At 31.4% G+C, this 22,768-nt stretch overlaps 2 protein-coding genes across 2 annotated transcripts; both read left to right on the forward strand.

Annotated features, from left to right (window-relative positions):
• Positions 1-690: 690 nt before the first annotated feature.
• Positions 691-2,276, forward strand: LOC129298335 (NAC domain-containing protein 83-like). The gene is made up of 3 exons (XM_054936738.1): positions 691-1,140; positions 1,342-1,616; positions 1,737-2,276. The coding sequence occupies exons 1-3, from the start codon at positions 957-959 to the stop codon at positions 1,959-1,961; spliced, it is 684 nt and encodes a 227-aa protein (XP_054792713.1). The 5' UTR covers positions 691-956; the 3' UTR covers positions 1,962-2,276.
• An 8,376-nt stretch (positions 2,277-10,652) lies between these two features.
• LOC129298333 (uncharacterized) lies at positions 10,653-11,765 on the forward strand. The gene is made up of 3 exons (XM_054936732.1): positions 10,653-11,100; positions 11,187-11,254; positions 11,335-11,765. The coding sequence occupies exons 1-3, from the start codon at positions 10,653-10,655 to the stop codon at positions 11,458-11,460; spliced, it is 642 nt and encodes a 213-aa protein (XP_054792707.1). The 3' UTR covers positions 11,461-11,765.
• Positions 11,766-22,768: the final 11,003 nt, after the last annotated feature.

Raw genomic sequence — 22,768 nt, forward strand, 5'->3', positions numbered from 1 at the left:
AAAAACTTATTTTATTTTTAAAATCATTTCTTGACTTTTAAGTTTGAATTTCAATAGTAATATTTTTTTTAAATTTGAATTATATAAAATAGAAGAAGATTTGGGTAAGAAACAAATCAAAATATATAAAAATTGCATTTTCTGGGAAGAGTTTTAAATCTTATTTATATACATGTTGACTCACTGGGCACAAATCAGGCTATTAAATTGCTAGATTTATTGAAAGCCTTGCTTATTAAGTTTTCAATTATCTGGATAGTCTGCCTCAAAAAATAGTGTAAAAAAATCCACTATAAATGGAAACAACATTAATTATATTGATTGGTCACATATACATAGGACGCCACCTATTGAACACACGCAAGTGAAAAAAGAAACCCAAATGAGAAAGAGGAAGGAAATCGGAAATTGAAGAGAGGGTAGGTAATCACTAAAGAAAGGGATCTGAGCAGAACAAGATTTCCAAACATGAGGATCACTGTATATGCAAAAAGCTTTAAAAAAAGGGGGCGGATTCATCTTTGACCAAAGGCAGGCAAGATATAATGTTCCAGTATACACACTCTACATGTCCCGTACACGCTTGAGAAAAGGCTCCCCAGGACCGTCAGAGAAAAGCAATAGTTAAAAAGTCAAGAACTCTTTGGAGTCATAATTATGAGGAGAGTTAATGTTTCGGATTTCTTCCTTGCTCACACACTCTACCCTGCCTGTATAAATTAAACTTTGCCTCGTCATCCCTCGCCCATCACAGCCCCAGGCCCGGCCACATCGCGAGCGTTCCCTATTTTGCGCTCTTTTCCTTCTCTTTCTGCCCTTCTTTTCTGTGTGCCTTCTCCTTATAATGAGTCTCCCCTGAACCAATCTCACCATCCCAATCCCAGATTTGAGATTGAGACACCCCCTCCTCTCTCTCTTTCTCTCTATCTCGTGTGTTGTGTGTGAGATTCTCCGAGATGGAGATTCTTCCCAGCTTTGTCATCACTGGAGGCATTAAACTGCCTATCGGCTACAGGTTCTGCCCGACTGATGAGGAGCTTATCGTCCACTATCTCAGGAAGTTGGCCTTTGGCCTGCCATTACCTGCCGCAGTGATTCCTGTTCTCGACGTGTTTCAGACCGATCCCTGGAAGCTTCCAGGTTTGTCAAATATACTCATCGTTTTCTCGCTTCTTCTTCTTCTTCTTTGCAGCTGTGTTCACTCTGTTCCCTCAATGTCTCTCAAAGATTCAAAATTTCCTTGTCTGCTGAAACATACTTGTGTTGTTCGATCACGGCGTGTTAATTAAATCCCATCGAAACGATGTATTGATGTCTGATTTTTGTTTGGGCGGACTGTAGGCGTGGGAGAAGCAGATTCTGTTGAAAAGGGGTATTTTTTCAGCGAGATGAAGGACATTTTCTATGGAGGAATCATCGTGATTGCTGAGGGCACTGGCTTCTGGAAGCCCACTGGCAAAGAGAAATTAATTGTTTCTTCTGCTACCAACTATGTGGTCGGGACGAGGAGAACCCTGGTTTTCTGCGGAGGCGACGGTTCCGGCGAGGCCCAAACACAATGGGTCATGCATGAGCTGCGCCTCGCCGGCCCTCCAATTATCGGTCACCCATCCAAGGTAAACAATAGAACAGTGATTGTTCATTGAGACAGAATAATGTAGTGCCCCGAATTTTTCCCTATCTTGTCTTATTTATCAGTATTTGATATTTGATTTGTGTTTTGACGCCAAATGTAGATGCCGTGGACAAAGTGGGCTGTGTATCGGGTTTTTCAGAAGGAGAAGAAGCCCAAGAGAAAAAGGTCTGCGAAGCAGTCCAATATCAAAAAAGTTCAGAAGCTTGAGGGGGTCGAACCCAGCTTCATTGATTTCACCGCTGACGATCATGGTTCTGACGAAGCCCCGCCGCCGCCGCCGTCCCCGAGTGTCAGTGAAGGCAGTGACACCATCGCTTCTAACTAGCTAGATTAGTCCAAGCGGTGGTATCAGTTAACTTTGCTGAAATTCTGTAAGAAACGGAGAAGGAAAAGCATCTAGATCCCTGAAAACCTGTTTCTCTTTTTATTTTCCCCGACTGTTACATATGCTAGAGTTAAATGAGAATGGCGTGGATGGGTGGGGTTATGTTTAATCAGTGGGCTCAAAGAAACTGATCAGTTTGTTTTAGCATTCCTAATCCTCATTAATAATTATCATGTTGGGAATCATTGTAGTGAGAGAGAGAACAGACTGATGATGAATAAATAAAAAGCGTCATTAATCTGATAGTATTATGTATAGTGCCTGCCTGATATTGCTAATCACAGTGTGGACTTCTATTATTATCAAAAGCCAAATGGTTTTTTAAAAGACAAATAGATGATCCAAAGTATAAAATAATGACCCAGAGAAACATACAAAGGGGAGGCATCCAAAGAAAGCAGAAAAGAGGCTGTGAAGGATCTAATCATGATCTTGTTGAAAGATAACCCGAGATACCATATGGGTAAAGAGCATAGAACCTACATGACAACAACACACATGGGGTTGAAAGAATCTGTCTTAGTTCAAGAACTCAATACTCCGTTCATGAATGATTTCGTTACACATCGAAACTCCAAAGTAAAAAAGTCCCTTTCTGGTGTAATTGATGATAAAATAAAAAGAGATGCTTCAGAGAAGAAATTAAAAAAATAATAATTCTAATGTTATTTTTGTAACAGACAAGAACAGTATCGTTTTTATTTCCATCAGACCCGACCATCAAATATTCTTGATTTAATGGTGAATCTAAATATTCGAAGTGATTAATGCGTTTGAATTTTAAATTGATCTGGTGTTAGTGAAGCGAACAAGGAACAAATTAAATACCAGAAAAAAAAAAAAAAAAAACTAAGCGTCGGTTAAGTTGGGGGAGGAAGCAAGCAAGACGCACACTAAATGAAATGTTGTTTATTGCTTCTTTGTGGCTGTTGACATAAAAAGATTCCTTTTGGCAATAATGCCGACACTGAAGGAAAATCATTTAGCCGGTGCATGGTATAGATTAAGATAACCGAAGAAGAAAATCATTGACAAACATTTATACTGTAACCTGCTTAAAAATATACATACACAATGAGAAATAGGAATTTTAAGAGTAAGCAAAATCCAGACACGCACGCATGCATCAGCATCTTGTAATTAGATCCCATTGCCTTATTAGTGGTGCCGGAGGATGAGGATATATTAATTTTATTTCATTTTATGGTTGGTACGTACTTGGTAACGAATTAGCAAGTGTTTGTATCTATAAAAAAATTTGGAAAATCCCCCTCTGTTTTGATTTAGTCAATCTACTGAAATTAATTAATTTCTTGCATATTTAGGTAGGCAGTATATGAGAGAAATCGGCCATTTTTGTTGGTCCAGCTAAGAATAATCCAATCAAATTCACATACAGCTACGCAATTGGAGGTTTGCGTTTTCAACAGGGCAAATATATAATTCAAACATGACTTTATCAGTGAAAGTGAAGTGGCTAAACAATGATTGCTAATTTGATCTTATTTATCGAACTAAGGATTTATTGTGATAAAACTAAAATAAAATCAATTTATTAGTATGAATATCCCAAGCAGTCTTTATAAATTCATTGTGATAACGATAACGAGCACTTGTTTCAAAAGAAGGATCGTGTTTCAAGAAAAAAAACTTGTCAACCATACGTAACTATAGTCTAGAGTCCTTCATGATGGACATGGACAAGTTATCGGAAATTTTTATTATTGAAAAAAAATAATACATTTTCAGATAAAAAAGAAACAAAATAATACACGCTCTATTTTAATCATCTTCATGAATTTCTATACAAGTCTTTATCATTTTCCCACGATCGAATTACGAGCTGTCTTCACTCCATGAATCACAAGTTATTATATATGTCCTGATATTAATTATTATTTCTTTTTACATAAATATATACATGGATATAAAGCCATAAGGAGTACAGTGAAATACATTTCAGCACACTTGGTTTTAGACAACTCTCACGTCTTTCATCATGATGCCTTCTCAAATTCAAATATAATGGCTGCGTGGTGAATGGAGAAAAAGAGCTTCCGACATAAAACTTCAGTATTAGAGAATTCCTATATAGCCGATCTTGTATCTTAACTTTTCGTTTCTTTGTCCTTGTACCAGAGATTTCAAATTCATGAACAACGTGGATCGCTTTAGGCATACGCACGTAGGAAATTATGAAACACTACTACGTTGAGCATTGAAGCAATAAGTGGAGAAAAGAGTTTTGAAGGTGGTTGTAGAATTTGTGTTATTGTGGATCACATCATCACACTTGCAAGGCAGCATGTAGTGGACATTGAGTAGCGTCGTACGTTGCAGACTTTAAGGGCCGACCATTATTATGAATGAAGAACACAAGGAAACCTATTCATAGACCCCACACACACACATACATCTGCTAAATTGGAGCTATTGGGACGCTGTGATGATGGTGGTGGTGATTTTTACTTCCTCCTACTCAGATTTTGTTCGTCGTCCTTGCTTTATTTCTGCCTTATTTTGTACACCTATCGATGCAATAATTAGATTATCATAACATGAACACTAAATCGTTAATGCCTGTTGACACTAATTACACTATGATTAACCATAAATTGATGACGTATCACTATATTTTCAGTAGCTTTTTTAGTTGGAGAAGGCAAAAGTTAACCTTTGTTATAGAGACTAATACACTAGAGTTTTAGAAGTTAATCATAGTTCGTAGCAGCTGGAAACGTTGAGATTTTGGCGGACACAATTGTCTCGTATTAAGATTTGGATTCAATGACCATAGTTAATACAAACACTGAGTGTATATAGCATCTAAATCATTAAAATTCAAATCAACGATTATAAATTTATACTACACTTAAGATTAATAAATGAGTGACTTTATGTGAATAGTTAATTTGAATTTTAAATTTTAAAATTCAGATCAATTGTTCAGATAAAGTCACTCATTTATTAATTTTAAGTGAGGTATAAATTTTTAAAATTCAGATCAACTATTTAGATAAAGTTACTTATTTATTAATTTTAAGTAAAGTATAAATTTAAAATCGTTGATTTAAATTTTAATAATTTAAATGTTAAATGTATTCAGTGACTGTATTAACTACAATTATCGAATTCAAATCCTAGTAGAATCCAAATCCCTTGTATTGCTGAAGATAGTAGGTTTTTTCTTTTCATCGTGCAGCACACGTGCTTTTAGAATTTAGCTCCATAAAAGCAATGTTTCGTATTGTTCATCCACTGACATAGAACTGCTTGCATTTTTTTCCCCTACTCCCTGTCCAAAATTACTTGACCTTGCTGCTCTCCAAACGTAAACACCACAAATTCATTCAACTCCATCAATCTTTGTACTGTCACTATCTTCTTATGATTCAGACGCTTTTTTCTATAAATTGCACAGAAACTAGCTAGAAACAGAATGGAGTAGGAACTGCTGATGCAGTAAATCTCAAGGGTGAGTGGGGGAGCCCTATTTACATAGAATAGCTTCTGTATTAACTGTTCTCGAAGATTTGGTACCGAAATCTGCAAGATATAGAATACAGAAGAAGTGGAATGAAGCTTTTAGAAGTCAGCACGCAGAATTCAGAGAAATAATTCATCGCCAGATTTGATCAAACGTACATGCATAGTACTATGTATGCTACCTTGAACTGGTGAAGAGAAGCGTGAGAAAATTATGTGAACTTGTTCTTAGCAGGGAAAAAAAAAGGTGAAATTGTTGAGACACCAGCTATTCAGCTATGATCACTGCATTGTATAGAATTCTATTATGTTTCCCTCTTTACTCTACTGATGCTACGTACAGTATTACTAAATTTCACCAACTTTTACTGTTACTGTATCAATCACTTTTTCCCCATATATATCGCTGCCGCCTTATTCCGCTGCCCTCGTCCTAAAATCATTGCTATCTGCTAGCTCCACCATAGCCAACGCCTCTTTTGATGGCTAGCTTCAGAGATAGCTGAAGGTTTTGAACAGAGATGGCAAGCTAGCAAACAGTTTTTTATCAAGAGCCACCATTATTTTGGTAATTAACATTCATGTCACGAGAACAACGATTCAATTTGGTTGCGTTATAATTTAGGGTTAAAGGGTTGAATTATTTAGCGAGAAATGTTGGGTACTTCAACTATTATCCTTTGGTAAAAATGGGAGGATGAGGTTGATAATATTCCTCCTTTTCATTCTCCTATGATTGATAATATTAACAAATGGATGTAGCAAAAGTGGTAGCGGACTAAACCCTTTAAATATTTTTTTCAAAATTTGATTTTTGAAGATGTATGAAGAGCGTTACTTGAAAGAGAATAATTTTTTATATGACGGTCAGATTCCTTAAAAAATTAACATCATGAACGCCAAATGTGAGAATATCTTTGAAAACACCAAAAAAAAAAAAACATTGATAATATTTGGTTTGTCAGATAAAGATTTGCCAGTGAAAAAGAAAAATAATATCATTATAATTGACATGTTTATACGTGTGCATGCTTATGTGAAAGGGCTAATTTAAGAGTCGTTGTGCTCGTTATCTTGGCGTAACTTGCCATATAAACCAGGTCAAAGGCTCTCGGTTAGTTAATTATGCTTTAAGAATTAGATCCTGTCAATATTATAGATTGAATTCCCGAATTAGAGATATTTATACTAAATTATTTTGAATCAAAAGTAATTACTAATTAAGCTATAAGAAACGATTGAAAAAATTTAATGAGCAGCGAAATATAAGGGAAACAATATGCTAAACCATCTCGTGAAGATAAATTATAATTATAATAGAGAACAAAAATAGTATAATATTCAGTATCAAGCTATCATCATGCATATCCATGATCGGAGAGTTACATGGGTTTTAGATATTGCATGATTATACTGAATCTAAAAAATAATTACTACTAATGTAAGGAAACAATAAAATGCTGAAATTGTCATAATAGTTATAGCCTTATAGGATATACTCTTCTAATTTTATTTATAAGGTAGAGAAAGAAAGAAAAAATTTAATCACATTTATAGAGTACGTGCCAATTTTCAATGCTCATCTTTACAATTTTGCCCTTATTAAAATACTTTGAATAAAAACAAAAGAAATTAAAAGAAAATAATTAAACGGTCGTGGATTATGTTCAACTCAGCTCATGCAAGCAGCATCTGCACTCAGTGCTCATCACAATATCCTGGCCCTTCATTTTAGCCTAAATGCTCTTGGCCCTTCATTTTAGCCTAAAATGATATTTGCTGTTTTTTTAAATTAATATTTAAATATTTTTAATATTATATTTATTAAAATAAAAAATATAAAAAATTTTAATATTAAATTTAGACTATTTAGAGTATATTTAAATGGTTAGTTTGTAAAATTTATAATTTTTTTAATATTAAATTAAGTCATTTAGATTATATTTAGACTGTTCAGAGTCTATTTGGATAGTCAAATTATAAAATTATAAAAAAATTTAATGTTAAATTGAAATGTTAGATTAAATCTATATTATCCATATTAATAATGAACAGATTCATTAAATTTTTTTATTTTTTATATTAATAAATGTAATATTACAAATATTTAAAAATTAATTTAAATAAATAATAGAGATCAATTTGGATCAAAATGGAGGCCCTGATCTTGATGAGCACACAGTTCTCATCACTTGCAAATCCATGCAAGCAAAAGCATATATCTTCCATTCAGCTCTTTGAAAAATGGAATTTCTTTTTAAATGCTACCTCCCTACTTATTTATAAGCTATTTTTGATTTTTTTTTTGGGCCAAAAATAGACGTTACTACCCTACAGCACTAGCAAGAAAGCAGTAAGCATCCTCCAGAGGTAGGAAATGAAGGCCAACCCAACAAGCGATGCTAATGAGATGGGCTTCAAAATCATCCTCCTGCAAACGTATCCGAGATCAAGAGTTCATTCCTGACGAAACATACTTTGGCATTAAGAGATCAACTCCTAGTGAGCGTGAAAATTGCTAAGAGACATAATAAGAGTAAGGGCCCGTAACGAGACCACCATCCCAAGCTCTTATAAGAGTAATAAAACAAGTCCAAAGTTTAGCCACAAGAGGATTCTTTCAGATAGTTCAAGCTTAAAAGCTTCTAAAAGAGATTGATGATTGTCGTGGATGATACCCCCACAACCTGTATTATAATTAAGATGAATAGGCTCCATCAATACAAACACTGATCTAACCTTCATGTACTAATGGAGGATCTCCCACGTCCTTCACAACATGCCAAATTGAATATTTATTCTTTTCAAACTTACCTGTAGAGTTGAGAATAAGAATTGAGCTTGATGGGTTACTCATTTAAACTCATTTTTAAATGAGTTTAGACTTAAAAAGAATAATATTTTTTAGAGAATCGGGCTTTGAAAATCAACCATAATAGGCCTTGAAAAAACAGGCTTGGATAGCTCTTTTTTATTTTAACTCTAAAAAAATAAAATATTTTTATTTTTTAAATTGAATTTAAACTTTAAAATATATATTTATACTTTAAAATTTAATTTTCTATTATTTATTTATAATTTGTATTTTAAAATATATAAAATATTATAGTTGAAAATTTTAACTTTTAAAGAATCTAAAAAATAAATAATAATAATAATAAAAGATTTGTATGCAAACCCTGAGCTGTTTGAATAAAAATTAAATTTTAAAAATTAAATAATTTTTAAAAAATTGAGCTTGAAGGCCAAGCTCTTAGAAGCTCAAGCTCACATGGATTGGCCGGCTGTTTTCCACCTCTACTTATACGTGCATCATTATGATTACTAACATGCCCTTGGCTCTTAGAAAAGAGATGCAGGGTGCAAGTAACGTTATTTTCAAATATTTTGTCATTCTTATGCTTCTAAATGAGCTAGCAAAAAACAACACGTGGCTCCTTCCAATATCCTTCAACCCGCCCCACATTTGCAGTCACGTTTAAACGGTACAATTCCCACAAATTACAAATAAAAAATATTGTGAGAAGACTCGGCTTGATGATAGAAATCCACACAGCTTTTATTTCCTCAGTCGCCTAAAACATGGATACTATCTCCCTCCACGTGATGACACCAGGCACAAGAAGTGGAACCACTCATGTCTCGATCTTTTCTAGCTTCTTTTGTCAAAAGCTTATTGTGAAGCAGTAACCAAGCGAAAATACTTACATTTCTGGGGACTATTCAATTTCCAGAGTTTATTCCAAATGAGGAGCTATTTTTGATGTTTTAATTTATAATTTATTTTACAAATTTCATTGAGAAATTAAAAATTCTTGTATTATTTTTATATGGATGTTATTGAGTAATTATAGTAGAGAGGGAGATTAAAAAAATAAGTAATATTATGTTAAAATTTATTATATTTAATTAAGGGTACTTCTAAAACGTAAGATAATTTTAAAGTTATTCGCTAATTTTAACTAGTCTTTTATCTGTATGTGTCTGGCATAGAAATGACATAAAGGTGATAATTTTTTTTTTAACCAAAACATAAAGGTGATAATTAATATTGATAATTTGATGTTGACATTAAATATAAAATTTAAAAAGGACAATACTTATATACTTACTTTTATATATTTAACATGCTTTTATTAAATTAAATTAAGATATATAAATTTTAATATGTTATTAATAAAAATTTATTATGAAATAAATAATATTTAATAAATATATATATCTTAATTTAATTAAAAATAAATTTTTTAAATATATAATGATAAGTATATAAGTTTTTTTTATTTTAAAAAATGTTTTACAAGCCTTACAGCTACCCTCAAAACACAAAGCGTTAAATGTTTTGACTTGTGAGGCCCAACAAACAATGTTCGGTGGCGCATCACTTGACTTGTGAGGCGCGCGACAATACAAATAAGTTACATGAAACTATTTTGAAATTCTCAGGTCCGAAGGGAAAACTTTTTTTTTTTTTTTTTGAACGAACGAAAGGAAACTATTTTGAAATCCATTTTCTCTCATGTACAAATGGACTTTTATAATATACACATCACATTGATTAGCTATAGAAGAGGAAACTAAAAAAAAAATTAAAATTCAACAACTCTCAGTAAAAATTAATAAGTTGTTTTTAATTCCATCTCCATTAATATTAAACACACACATATAGGTAGATATTAATAGCATATTTTTCTTACTAATATTTGATCTGATGAAAGGGGAAACTTACAATGAAAAGTTAATAATATACCTTATAAGTATGATTAAAAAATCTCTTTTGCTGTATTATATAAATAAGACGAGAAGGAATATATATTATGTGTACACACACGTGTGTATATGGATATATGTATGTGTGTGTATTAAGTAATTCACACACACATACACATCTGTGTGTATAATTAAGTATATGTATATATGCGTGGATGCATGTACTTTTTTTTTTTTAACCAGCATTTATGTATGTGTGGAAATATCCATTCAAAAATTATGAATTACTTAATATATTGACTTCTTTTTATAAACATAGTTTTTCCCCCAAAAAAAAAAACTAAACAGAGAGGTTATAAGCTTAGCAGAAGCCATTGGCATGATTAAATTCCGTAACCCTCGTTGCATCCCTCATTTGTGTTTGTCTTTACAAAAATGCACGCAACTCATCACCCTCTCTCCCCAACACCATACCACCACCTCCGTTATCGATCTCCTCCGTTCTGTCATGGGTTGTGGCGCTTCAGTTTGGGTCCTGAGCACCATCCCAACAACCCCTTCCACTACAAAGTCGCCCGACCCATCAACGTCGAGGAGCCTCCCAAAGCCTCTCCTTCGCCCCTCAACAACGACGCCGTTTTCTCCTTCCGCTTCATGCCGGCCGACCATGACGAGGTCGGAGTCAAAGAGGCCAAGCAACATGGCCCCGCAAAGCCTCCGTCCGTTAACGTTCTTCCACCCACCGTTGAGATTGAGAGGGATGATGCCTTCTCCGGCGCTGCGTCCCCCAGTTTCAGGGAATATTGCGTCCACTCCGGATCTTCCAGTGATATAGAACACTCCCACGATGACCCTGACATGGCCGAAACCACCGACAACATGGGTGAACGAATATATCATGATCCCAGGTTTTTGATCAAGGTTGAAAATTAAGGCTGTCATCTAATGGTTTTGCTGCTCTCTGCGTAGGTAATGACGATCCAATATTGGTGGGCAAGAGCAAGCCATCGAGGAAGGAAATCACCAACCCCAAAAAGGTATTGTCAACTATAACATATAAGGTCGATTGTGTTCCATGAAATAATTCGCTCTGTTAAATGCGCGACCCCTTTGGCAGGAGTCTGAGAAGAAAGAGAGAAAAGGGAGAAGACTTAGGGATGTTATAAACAAGGGAAGATCAGGTGGGAAGAAAATTGGCATCGTTCGCCATAGATCTGACAACATAGCCGGAAGACTCACTTGAGAAGAGAAAATGTGAAGAGCAAGTCCTTAATTCTCATCCATCTTGCGAGTGTCGTGGGACTATAGAGGAATCAGGATTGCTTTTTAAAATCCTGAATATTCTCATATGACATATCACATACCAGTTATGGGGGTCAGAAGAAAAGTTTATATACATACATGCTTATTCACCTGAATATTCTCATACGACATTTAACATACCAACAGTTATCGAGGTGAGAAGAAAAGTTTATATACATACTGTACTGGACCTTATATATGCGCAATCTGATATTCTGATGAATAATGCATGGCTTATTCAAATTCTGCTTCCTCCCCTTTAGTTTGCTGTATTTCTTGTTTTATTCACCATGACACTTTTCATGTCTTCAGAGAATTACCAGACACACGTGCGTGATCTATATTATATTCAGAACTGATGATACGCTAAATTTAAACACAGCCTTAGCCTGCAATTCGCACTTCTCTCTACGAACAAAGTTAAGGGCAGGAATTGCACCGCTATATTCTGTCCAATGCTTTCAGAAAAAGCTCCTGGTCACATGCCAAACCTTCGTACACATATATAAGCAGATAGGTATGTATAGTAGTAGAGCATAGACTGGACGGTATCGATAAGCCAGGCATATACAAGATTAGTAGCGTACCTAGTCAATCAGCTCTCTTTGTATTTGAATTGGGGCGTCGAAGCTTGCTCTACAAGATTATAATCTGACGAAACAATTAACCGTTTTTATACAATGATAAATGATGTTGCCTTATTTATAAGTCATTGTCCGCACATTTTACCAAAATTAAGGAAAATGTTAAATCTTATTAATCTTGTTTTAAATTTGATAAGTTTCCACTTCTACCTTGTAAGGACCAAAAAAAATTATTTTTAACGTTTAATAAGAGTAGGAAGGTAATGATAAATATTGAAAATAATGAAATGCCTATAAATAGAATTAAAATTAAATTTCTTTCTCTACCCTGTATAAATAGAACCAAAGGATAAAATATTTCATCAATCCCAGCTAATTAAACAATTGATACCAGGATAAGGTCATGAGTTCCAATTCTATGGATATGTTAGGGGCAAATGAGAAAATGATATTGTTGAGCAAAAAGAAGGTCGGCCACCATTTCCGGGGAAAAAAAAAAATCTTGTTTCTATACTGTGACGCTTGGCTCAGATGTTTAATTACAGTGTGTTGAAAATTTATAATGGCAACCGTTCCATAATTTTAATGGCAAATGATTCATTTTAATAAAGAAGGAAATTAATATATTAGTATGCAATTAATATTTATAACAAATTTCACTTTTCTACTTTTCACAATATTTTAGACAATCCTGTTTAATTATTAAATTTTATGCAACTCAAAGGGCCACCTAGTTTAAAAAAGAAGAAGAAGAAGCTTTTGAAAAGTAATGGATAAAATGTTGCAAATATTGCAATCCGCGCAGCGCTCCCATCTAATCGCATTCGTTCAGTGTAATTTTTCCGAAACTGTTTGGTTTGCTACTTTGCTTCTCTCCCAGTGCTCATAACTATTAAGTCATAACGAATATGACATGAGGGGAAGGCTTGATAATTACACAAAAAATTATAAAATAATAGGAGGACGAGGATTATTGGAAATTAAAATAGGATGCGTGGTTCATAAAAATGTTTCACCAAATCAAATAGCCGTCGAGAATTAAGTGTGAGTTGATGAAAAAAGTGAGAGGAAGTCCTGTCTGTGTTGACTAAATCTAGATTAAATAAAAAGTATGTAACTGATATATGTAACTGATATATATATATATATATATATGTATGTATGTATGTATGTATTTCAATATTTGATTCGATATCATATCTTGAATCGAAATATCAGGCATGGGGTTTGTGAATCTAAATATCAGGCATGGGGCTTATGGATCTATATATATATATATATATATATGTACCTCCCCAAATTATTATATATATAAAAGTAAAGTTAAATGTTATAAGAGAATGTCACGTGTCTAATTTTAAGTTTACTGTAATTCTTTGCTTCAGGATGTATTTCTTACAATTCTGTACTCCCGAATCAGGTTTGGAGTTAGGTTTGAGATGATTTATTATTTTTTTAATGTATATAAAATATATTATTTAAGTTTGGAGTTAGGTGTAGGATGAATTATTATTTTTTAGATGTATTAAAAAAAAAACTTTATCTATTTCAAATCCAAATCTGATCATATTTGAATTAAAATTAATACTTATGTATTTAAAATTTAGCAAAAAAAATATGTGTTTAAAATTTTCTGTCTGTCCTCATGATTTTTGAAAATTTTGATGCATCCTAAATATTTTCCAAAAATTAAGGTTCATGTAATCAATCATATAATAAATTTGAATAAAAAATTATTTACATATCTTGGGTGATTTTGCAAAATTTCAATCATATAACAAAGTGTATATATATCTATTCAAAATTCAAATATATAGTTTTTAGTTATGGGATAAAATATTACTAAATACTAAAATTTAAAATTTCTCAAAATAATTATTTATGCTAAATATGATTCAAATTTCCAAATAAATGGTACTTTAATTTCAAAGCTTGATTCTGTTTTGAATTTTGAATTTAAAATTACTCATGATAATTATTTATGATAACTATTGATTATATTATATTATCGATTTAAATTCAAATTTCCTCTAATGCATATATTATATCGATTATAAATAAATATGTTTGGTTACGATTTCATTCCATATTTTCAGTTTCAACTAATTCATGTATAATTCATGCTCCTTTTTATAGGGTAATCAAATTTTTGCGATTCATAAGACTATCTATTTGTTCATTGATTATTCTTCATTGCTATAAATTTTTCTTAGTTTCTCCAATTTTTCAAGTAAATTTGTTTAGCATACCACACCTATACACAAGCATCTAACTCCAACATCCACACACTACGCAGTGATTATAAAGCTGACGCCGCTACAATTGACAATTACACAATATTTTTCCTTGCCTCCAAATTTTAGTCTCGATTTTGCTATAACTTTTCTTTAGTAATTATCTCTAATTGGCATACATGAAAGGAGCCTAAAGATGAATTTTCTAAATAGGTAAATAATCTAACTCTATTTTTAACTGTCATTATGGTTTGTATCAAATCTTAGCTGGCTTGAATTTTGTATTTTTCTTGGCTATCTATATTTTTTTTTTTGGAATAATGTCTAAGCCCATTGAGATATTGTAGTTCACATGAATGGTAATAATATTTCATTGTAATATAAGTTTGCATCTCAATCCCAACAAGCTAATATATAGCTACTAATTTTCTATTACCAAAATATGTCATAGTTGAATGACAATTAATCTTTAGATTGAGACTCACCCAAAATTAACTCCACTTGAAGGACAAAAAATGCTCCATCAAGCAAGGATGCTCGTGTAATTAGCTGAACAAAGAGGAAGGAGAAAGTGAAAAGCATAAGAAAAAGCACATAATCACTTTAGAGGAAACTTTGACCATTTGTTGCGACAAGAAAGGCAAGAATATTGACAATTTTATTGCAATTGAAGTCGCTACTTGAGAAGTAGAATCTCAGGCCACTGGATTAATGTTGTCATTTATATAACAAATGAAGCTAATCTCGATCATACCTAATGACTAATTTGAAGGTAAACTAGGTAACAGATACCCAACCTCATGAGTGTTAATTGAAACATCCACATTATTGAATGACAGTATTTTTAGTTATTTATGAAATGAGGCAAAGGTGAATTTCAAGCCAAAGTAACTTCTCCAATGTTTTGAATGCCTCTTTGCAATTTTCTTCTTTAAAAGACAGTTTATTTATTAATTTTTAGATTAGTTCAAGATGATATTTTAAATATTAATATATATATATATAGAGTAACTAAAAGATACATAGTTTCTAATTTTTAATTTTGAAAGATATGTAAATAATGTAAATAACATTTTCTATTTAAATGGCAATATTTTTTAATTAGAGGAAATGAGACAGAGTTGGATTTGATATTCTTCCTCAATTTTATTTTTTAGGGTTCCTTTTTAGTGATTGCCTTTAAATTGGATTGAGGATTATGTGATTAATTAAAAAAATTACCCTAGGTAATTTGTTTTGATTTTATTGTAATCATCTAAAACAATAATAATATCATCCTATATCAATCTAAAATATTATTTTACATAACTATAATTGATTAAGATGTTACAAATATTAATATTAAGATTAAAATCTAAATATATTAGGTAATCAATTACAATTTTTTAAGATTTTGAATTTTTTATTTCTATAATATGATTATGTGGTTTCAACATTAATAGTATGCTATTTTTAAATTTAATTATTTTTTTGAAAAATCTTTAAATAGTATAATCTAGTATGTTGGGTTGGTTTCGATTTAATTTTTATATAATATATTTAAATTTCTAATTATCTTCAAAAATATAATTATTATTCATGTCAGGTTTAAGATTAGTAAATATTTAAATTTAAAATTTAAATATTTAATCGAGATAAGTTAATGGTGCAAAACATTATCACAGTCATGTATCATTGGTAAAATGATTTTGCCTAATTAATCATATCTTCTAAAAGTATTTAAAATTTAGATAACACTGTAATTTGAGTAGGATATTTTTTTTATGAGATAATTTAAGTAGAATATGTTAATAATCATTTTGGACAACATATTCAGTTATTTTAGATTTTCAACATAATGTACTTAATATTAAAAAGGCTTTAGGTTTAAATTTTAAGCTAGAGCAGTTAATAAATAATGATTAGATAAAATTTTTAATTTTAATTTGAATTTTTTTGTATAAATATTATCCTAATTATGATTAAATGATATATTAGCTACTATTTTATTCAACCCAAAATTGTTAGAACAGTGAGTTTTCATAAACTTGTGAAGAGAGAGATGTGTTAATAATATTTTAATAGTCAATAAATAAAATATGTGGTAAATGTGTTATCCTAAATTAAATAGTCAATAAAAATAATAAAATAAAAATAATTATAAATAAAACATTTAAAATCAAGTATTCTTATATTAAATCTAATTCCATGCATTTCATTTTGAAAGCATGTTGAAAAAATGATATTTTTAAATCTACTGTGTTAAAACTAATTGCATAAATTCATATAAGAATTAAGAATTAGAGTAGTATTTAAAATTTCCTACTTACATGTATAGATCTACATAAAAGAAAATAACTTGTGACAATTTATAATATATGAAATATCAGAATAATAATAATTTATCTAACTAAATTCATAACCTCATGTGTTATCCATAAGCGAAGCTAATTTGAGGGAAAATCACTGCGTACTTTTTTCCCTAGTATTAAGTAAATGAATAGGGGTTAATTTTAGAGAGAATTATGTTGAAGCTCTGCATAAAAAAATTAATTATCATAAGATTCATTAACAACTGAACTAAGGCCATTGACAATACAATAGACTTAACTTAGTTATTAATGGACCTTCTGATAATTAATTTTATTGTCTAAGACTTGGATGTAATTTTCCCTTATTTTTATTACTTTCATGAATGGACGAGACTGAACATGGGGTTTATTTAACAGTTAAAAGTCAAAAAGAAAAATCATTTAAAAATTGACTATGTGGATTGATAAAATACAATATGGATTATATTATGTAGTAAAAAGACAAAAATATATAAAAAAAAGGGTGACAATCATCATCATCGTATAATAGTTAGACCTATAAGTAGGCTATTACGCTCATGATAGTACAATAAGTTTGCAATTTTACCCGTACTTGCTATATTTTTTTTTTTACAGCTAGAGTTTGTCACCGAATTAACATAGAAAGAAGAGGTGCAACCACAAGTACATATATTTTGAGGTATCAAAACAAGAAATTAACAACAATAATTCTAATCATATAGTATATCAATTTAATATTATTATTTATATTATATGTTTAAATAGTGTTTTTTATATTAGCTGATCAAACAATACATTCATTAATTTAATGATAATTTTTGTTAATTGATAATTTTATTCAATTAGTAAATATTGTGATTTGAAATTCAAACATTGATTCGAGATAAGTTAACAGTGGAAAAAAATGGCCTATTAAATATGTGAAAAATTCTTAAAGTTTTGTATCTTTGGAAAAAATGAATTTTCCAAAATTAATCAATCCTTTAGAAGTATTTGAAAATTTTGAAATACTATAATTTGAATAAGATAAGTTAATAATATCAATCAATATACTCAACCATTTTGAATTGTCAACATAAGGTAATCAATAATAAAAAGGCTTTAGTTTTAAGTTCCAATTTTTAAATGCAATAACTTAAAGGAAAAGTGATAATAAAATCTCTTTAAATTATATAAATAATATTTTAATCCCTCAAAATGTCATAATTCTCTTGAAATTTTTACAGATTTTTTTGTCATTAAGGAATTAATGTAAATAACCACATTGCTCTTAATTCGAATATCAATTACCATTCACAAGTTTTGTTCAAAGATTCACAACCTTTTTTCTTAAAATTACAAGAACTCAATAACAATTTGCAAGTTTGAATTAAAGGCAATTTGATCATTTATGTTAATTTCTTAATGACAAAAAAAGCCCTTAGGACTTCAAGAAAATTATGACATTTTGAGGGAGCAAAATGTCATTTACATAATTTAAGAGATTTTATAATCATTTTCCCCAACTTAAAATTTCAATATTTAGTTATTCGTATTATTGATAGTATTAATTCAAAGTTTCCTCTCGCATAGATATTTTACCAATTATAAATAAATGGTATGGGTCTATCTATTTCATTTCACACTTTCAACTTTAATTAACATCTATAGAATTAACGAGTTTATTTTGTCTATGCACCTTGGCCGGTGCTTGTACTATTTTACATTTATCTATCCTTCTTTTTATAAGCCTTTAGTTATATTTGGGATGTAATGTTTCACATGTATAATTAGACGTTGATAATATGGGTGGTGGCACTTTTTTAAAAGTCAATAGCTCAAAAACATGTTCAAGACTAAACAGGTGGTGGTGATTTTTCCACAATATGACAATGTACGTGATCATGCAATCAACAACTCAATTGAGGTGAAGAATTTGTGTCGTTTGGCATTTGCTTTGGATGGTAGTGATGATAAACTTATATCGAAAATGGTGAAACACGTGACGATGAAAAAATAAACATGCATGATGCGTAGTTTGTTTATGTTGTGTTTTAATTAAATGTCTTCTTAAATTCATTTATCAGTGTTCTTCATGCTATGTTTTCTCGACTATTTTCAAGTGTGTGACCAAAAGACATGATAGGATTATAGCTGCATTTTATATTTATTTGCGTGATCTAACTATTAGGAGAATCCATGGTGATAAGCATATATCCTGAATTTTCTTAACAATGTCTATAATTCTTATATTTTAAAGATAAGGCTATCTTAGCCCTAACATTTGTTGTGGGTGAAGACATAAATAAGTATATGTTGTCTCTTCTTCTTGAAGAGAAAGTTGTATACTTGAGTTCTTATAATACTGTGAAAGATGATTGGGATATGGATTTACCTAATGACTTATATTCTATAAACTTTCTAAATTTAATTATAATGACAAACCTTCCAAATCATGAAACAAGGCTGAAAGTTATTGCCTCAATTATTTTAATGCAGAATAGTAATAAGTTTATGGGGCTATACAAATGTACATGTCTCATAGTTTTATGAATTGGAAAACATGTTATTGAGACTCAATAATGTCTAGGTCAACTGTAAGGACAGAAGTATGTATACCGCTATGTGTCTATTTGATTCCATGTTACTATTTACTATAAGGAAGCTATTTCTCATTATGTTGGCCTTTTTAACAATCATTAATAAAAGCCAGGGTTAGAGCCCGTTCCACGTCAATTTGTACCCACCTCGTCCTACTTTCATTCATGACCAGTTATATTTTGCTATTTCTTGTATTTAAAGTAAGGAGGGTTTAAAAATATTAGTTCTTGATAAAGGTGATTAATCCATAGATAGAACTTCTAATGTTGTTTATAAGAAAGTTTTCGATAATTTGATAGTTAACCTGCTTCTCATCGTATTCATTTGCACCATATACATTTATTTTTACTATTCATTTTCTTAACCTTAATATGCATATTTAATATTAAAGACAGTAATTATATAGCCCAGGTATTTATAGGATGATATAAAAAGGTGTCTATTATAAGTTTTTTTTTTTTTTCAAAAAAAGACCTGTGCATCGCATGGCATTTTACTAGTTCTAACAGAAAAGAAGACCTTTGTATCTTGACATTCTAGGGAGGAGAAGGAAAGTGGAAACTACCAAGTCACGGATCTACTTATGTATGGGTCAATGATGAAGATTTGGTTTCTCTTCGCTGTGTTTTCCCTCCACTGCCTATACATTGCAAATTTAAATCTTTCAAATTAAATGTTAGTGATACAAATTAATCTGTATTTTTAAAAACTATCAAATTTAAATAATAGAATTCAATTTAACGATCCACTGTGTTTCCTCCATCGCAAGCCAACTCCCAATGACGAATGTTTTTAGCAAAGACATGGAGGATCATAAGGAAAGTCCACACCATGTAATGATGTCCTGAATTTCGCTTAAATTTCACCCAAAAAAGAAAAGAAAAGAATGAAAGGAAGAAAGCAAATCTTGGGTCGGGGGCAAACGTGGGTCTTGGGCTTTTTCCCCCGTCACTCACCTTTGGAAGTGGGGGAAGACTATAAGTCTGATTCTGTTCCTTTTCAACGAGCACTCGTCGTCATTGATCCTTCGATATCAAGCAACACGTATTTTTGACTGGAGATAAAAAAAATTTCAAGGCTCAGATTCAGAAAACCTCTTCCTTCAGGATTCATGGTTTACCCATCTTTAATCTTCCAGCTTGTTAAGCACATATTTTTCCCAATTTTATTTATAAGGCACTTTTTAAAAATAATTTTTAATTTAAAATATAAGACACATTGTAATTATTAAATTTTTTTTTTAATTTTATCCTTATTGATTAACATAAAAATATTTAACATAATTGTATTATTATTTAAAATTAATAGTATAAAAATAAAATTATATATAACTTTTTATGATATCAAGAAAAAAAATTATCTCTTTTTAAGACATGTAAAATGATTGAAAATGTTTTATAATAAGAATTGGAGGGAATATATATTTAGAATTAAAAAGGTTAAATCAGAACAAACAAAACCATGAAATCAAATTAAATAACGTTTTATGGGGTTGCAAAATTTTATAGGAGGGCTAGGGAAGTGGTGATGTAAAGCAAAAGCGTGTTATGTGCGATGTCGCCTCGCGTGTAGTGCTTTCCAAAAATACTGTGGATGGTTTCCAAAAGCAAGTTGCGTTTGCGTCTATCCCTTCTAATCTGCCATACGACTGTACTCCTTGCCTACTTTTCAGTTACGATGACTCAGCTTTCCTAATTTTTCACATTCCCCAAAATAGCCTCCTCCACGATATGGAAGGGGGAAGTGAGGGCGAAGGGACCCAAGGGAGGCAGCCAACAGGAAGGTCCAAAGTTTGGTTTGACCGCGGAAGATGGAACCGTCACGAGGAGTGATGTGGACGTGGGAGACCCTGGGGCCCAATTTAATCCTCCACGTCAGCAGACCCATTTTCGTACGAACCACTTCCTCAGTCAACATACTTGCCGCATCGCTTGACGCCACCAGCTTCCCAGTCCCTTCCTAACCTAATTCCTAACCATCTTGTCCCGTACGTAGCGCATCCTCTTCTCCCAAACACGCTCGTCACTCTCATCGGTGTAGGGAAAATATGCCTGGCCTGTTTTGAATTCCTTTAAATGGATGGCCGGTGGGTTTGCATGTTGAATGAGTCAACACTTAATCGGATCTGAGGGGACCAGTTTTACTGGACTAAAAAATAATCGAGCTGAATTGAAGGCTCGCCCGTTTGTGTGTTTTTTATATAAAAAAATATTAAAATTTAATCAGTGATAAGGAAAATAATTCAAATGTGAAAAGAGAGTGAGAGCAGTTAAAAATTAAAAAAAAGAAAGAAAATAAAAGGAAAATAACAATAAATTCATTAATGATAAAAAAATTTTAAAAACTTTTGGTGAATTATGGCATTTTAAGGAATTAAATTGTCATATATATTTTAAAAGAATTTTATTATCAATTTTTTAAAATAAAACCCTTGACTAAACAAAAAAAAAACCTTGATATTTTTTATTACTCAAAAGTCTACTATGAAGTACAATTATATATTGTCGATCTTAAGTATGACAGTCATAAAAATATATCACCACAATGGTGCTTCAAACCTTCTAGTATTATTGCTTTATTAATATTTAGAGAAGACCGGTTTAGTTTATTAAATTTTGTTTGGTCTGAATCTGGGAATTTGATCTATGATCCGATATTTAATGAATTCATATTTAATTTTGTTGGTTTGCTTTATTTTATTTTCACACACACAGACACACATATTTAAAAAAAAAAAATCAAAAGAATTTAAAAGGCTTGAAACCCTCAAGATCAACCTGAATGATTGAGTCCATGAGCTCTAGGGCCATGTTCTACAAATCAAGATCTGAGAGTGGAAACAAGCCTTTTTATGGCTGACCCAGCTCCCCCATCCTCGCTGGCGTTCACTTGTTCAGTATTACAAAGTATTTTAAATTAAATGTAACTTTAATGTTATTAAATTAATTATTTTTAAAAGTACATATTCTTATTATTTTTATTTCTATTTGATAGAGTGCCTCGACTAAGAGATTTTATTAAGTATATCTCTTAATTAAGGATTTTTTTTTAAATTTCATTAATTATATTTTGAAAAATTTAAAATGCCTTGAATTTGTTAATATAACACTTTAAAAATATTTTATAATACAGAACAGAGTTGCTATTTCATTGAAATGCAAGCGTAGAACAGATTAATTTTTCTTAGTTATATTGTCCTCCGCAGCAACGAAAAGAATAGTAATTTACAAATTCTTAAAAGATGGTATATTTTCTCAATATTTAAATTCTTTTTTTTTTGGTCAAATATATTTAAATTCTATTGAAATGTAGTGTGTAAGTTCATGTGACCGCAGAGCGTCCTGCATTGGCCGAAAGAACAACAGGCATCCATCTTCATCTACGTGTCACTCTTTGAGTCGTTCGATGGAGACTGGAGTGAGAAGTCACGAAATTGCCCAGTGGACACACGTGGCGGCCCGCGAGCGTGTGGGCCGAGAGCAATTGGGGCATGACGTCGGGGTGATGCTGCCTTTCCCTTTCCTCCCGGATGCATAATT

Source organism: Prosopis cineraria, unplaced genomic scaffold (assembly GCF_029017545.1).
Source record: "Prosopis cineraria cultivar Desert tree isolate PC_DT_omini unplaced genomic scaffold, ASM2901754v1 PC777, whole genome shotgun sequence".
NCBI classification, from domain to species: domain Eukaryota; kingdom Viridiplantae; phylum Streptophyta; class Magnoliopsida; order Fabales; family Fabaceae; genus Prosopis; species Prosopis cineraria.

Bases quoted from the DNA above. Each gene is read 5' to 3' on its own strand.
- LOC129298335 (XM_054936738.1), top strand. From the start codon at position 957: ATGGAGATTCTTCCCAGCTTTGTCATCACTGGAGGCATTAAACTGCCT. The intron at 1,141-1,341 runs GTTTGTCAAATA...GGCGGACTGTAG, and splicing joins CGATCCCTGGAAGCTTCCAG to GCGTGGGAGAAGCAGATTCT. The intron at 1,617-1,736 runs GTAAACAATAGA...CGCCAAATGTAG, and splicing joins TTATCGGTCACCCATCCAAG to ATGCCGTGGACAAAGTGGGC.
- LOC129298333 (XM_054936732.1), top strand. From the start codon at position 10,653: ATGCACGCAACTCATCACCCTCTCTCCCCAACACCATACCACCACCTC. The intron at 11,101-11,186 runs GTGAACGAATAT...CTCTCTGCGTAG, and splicing joins CGAAACCACCGACAACATGG to GTAATGACGATCCAATATTG. The intron at 11,255-11,334 runs GTATTGTCAACT...CCCCTTTGGCAG, and splicing joins AAATCACCAACCCCAAAAAG to GAGTCTGAGAAGAAAGAGAG.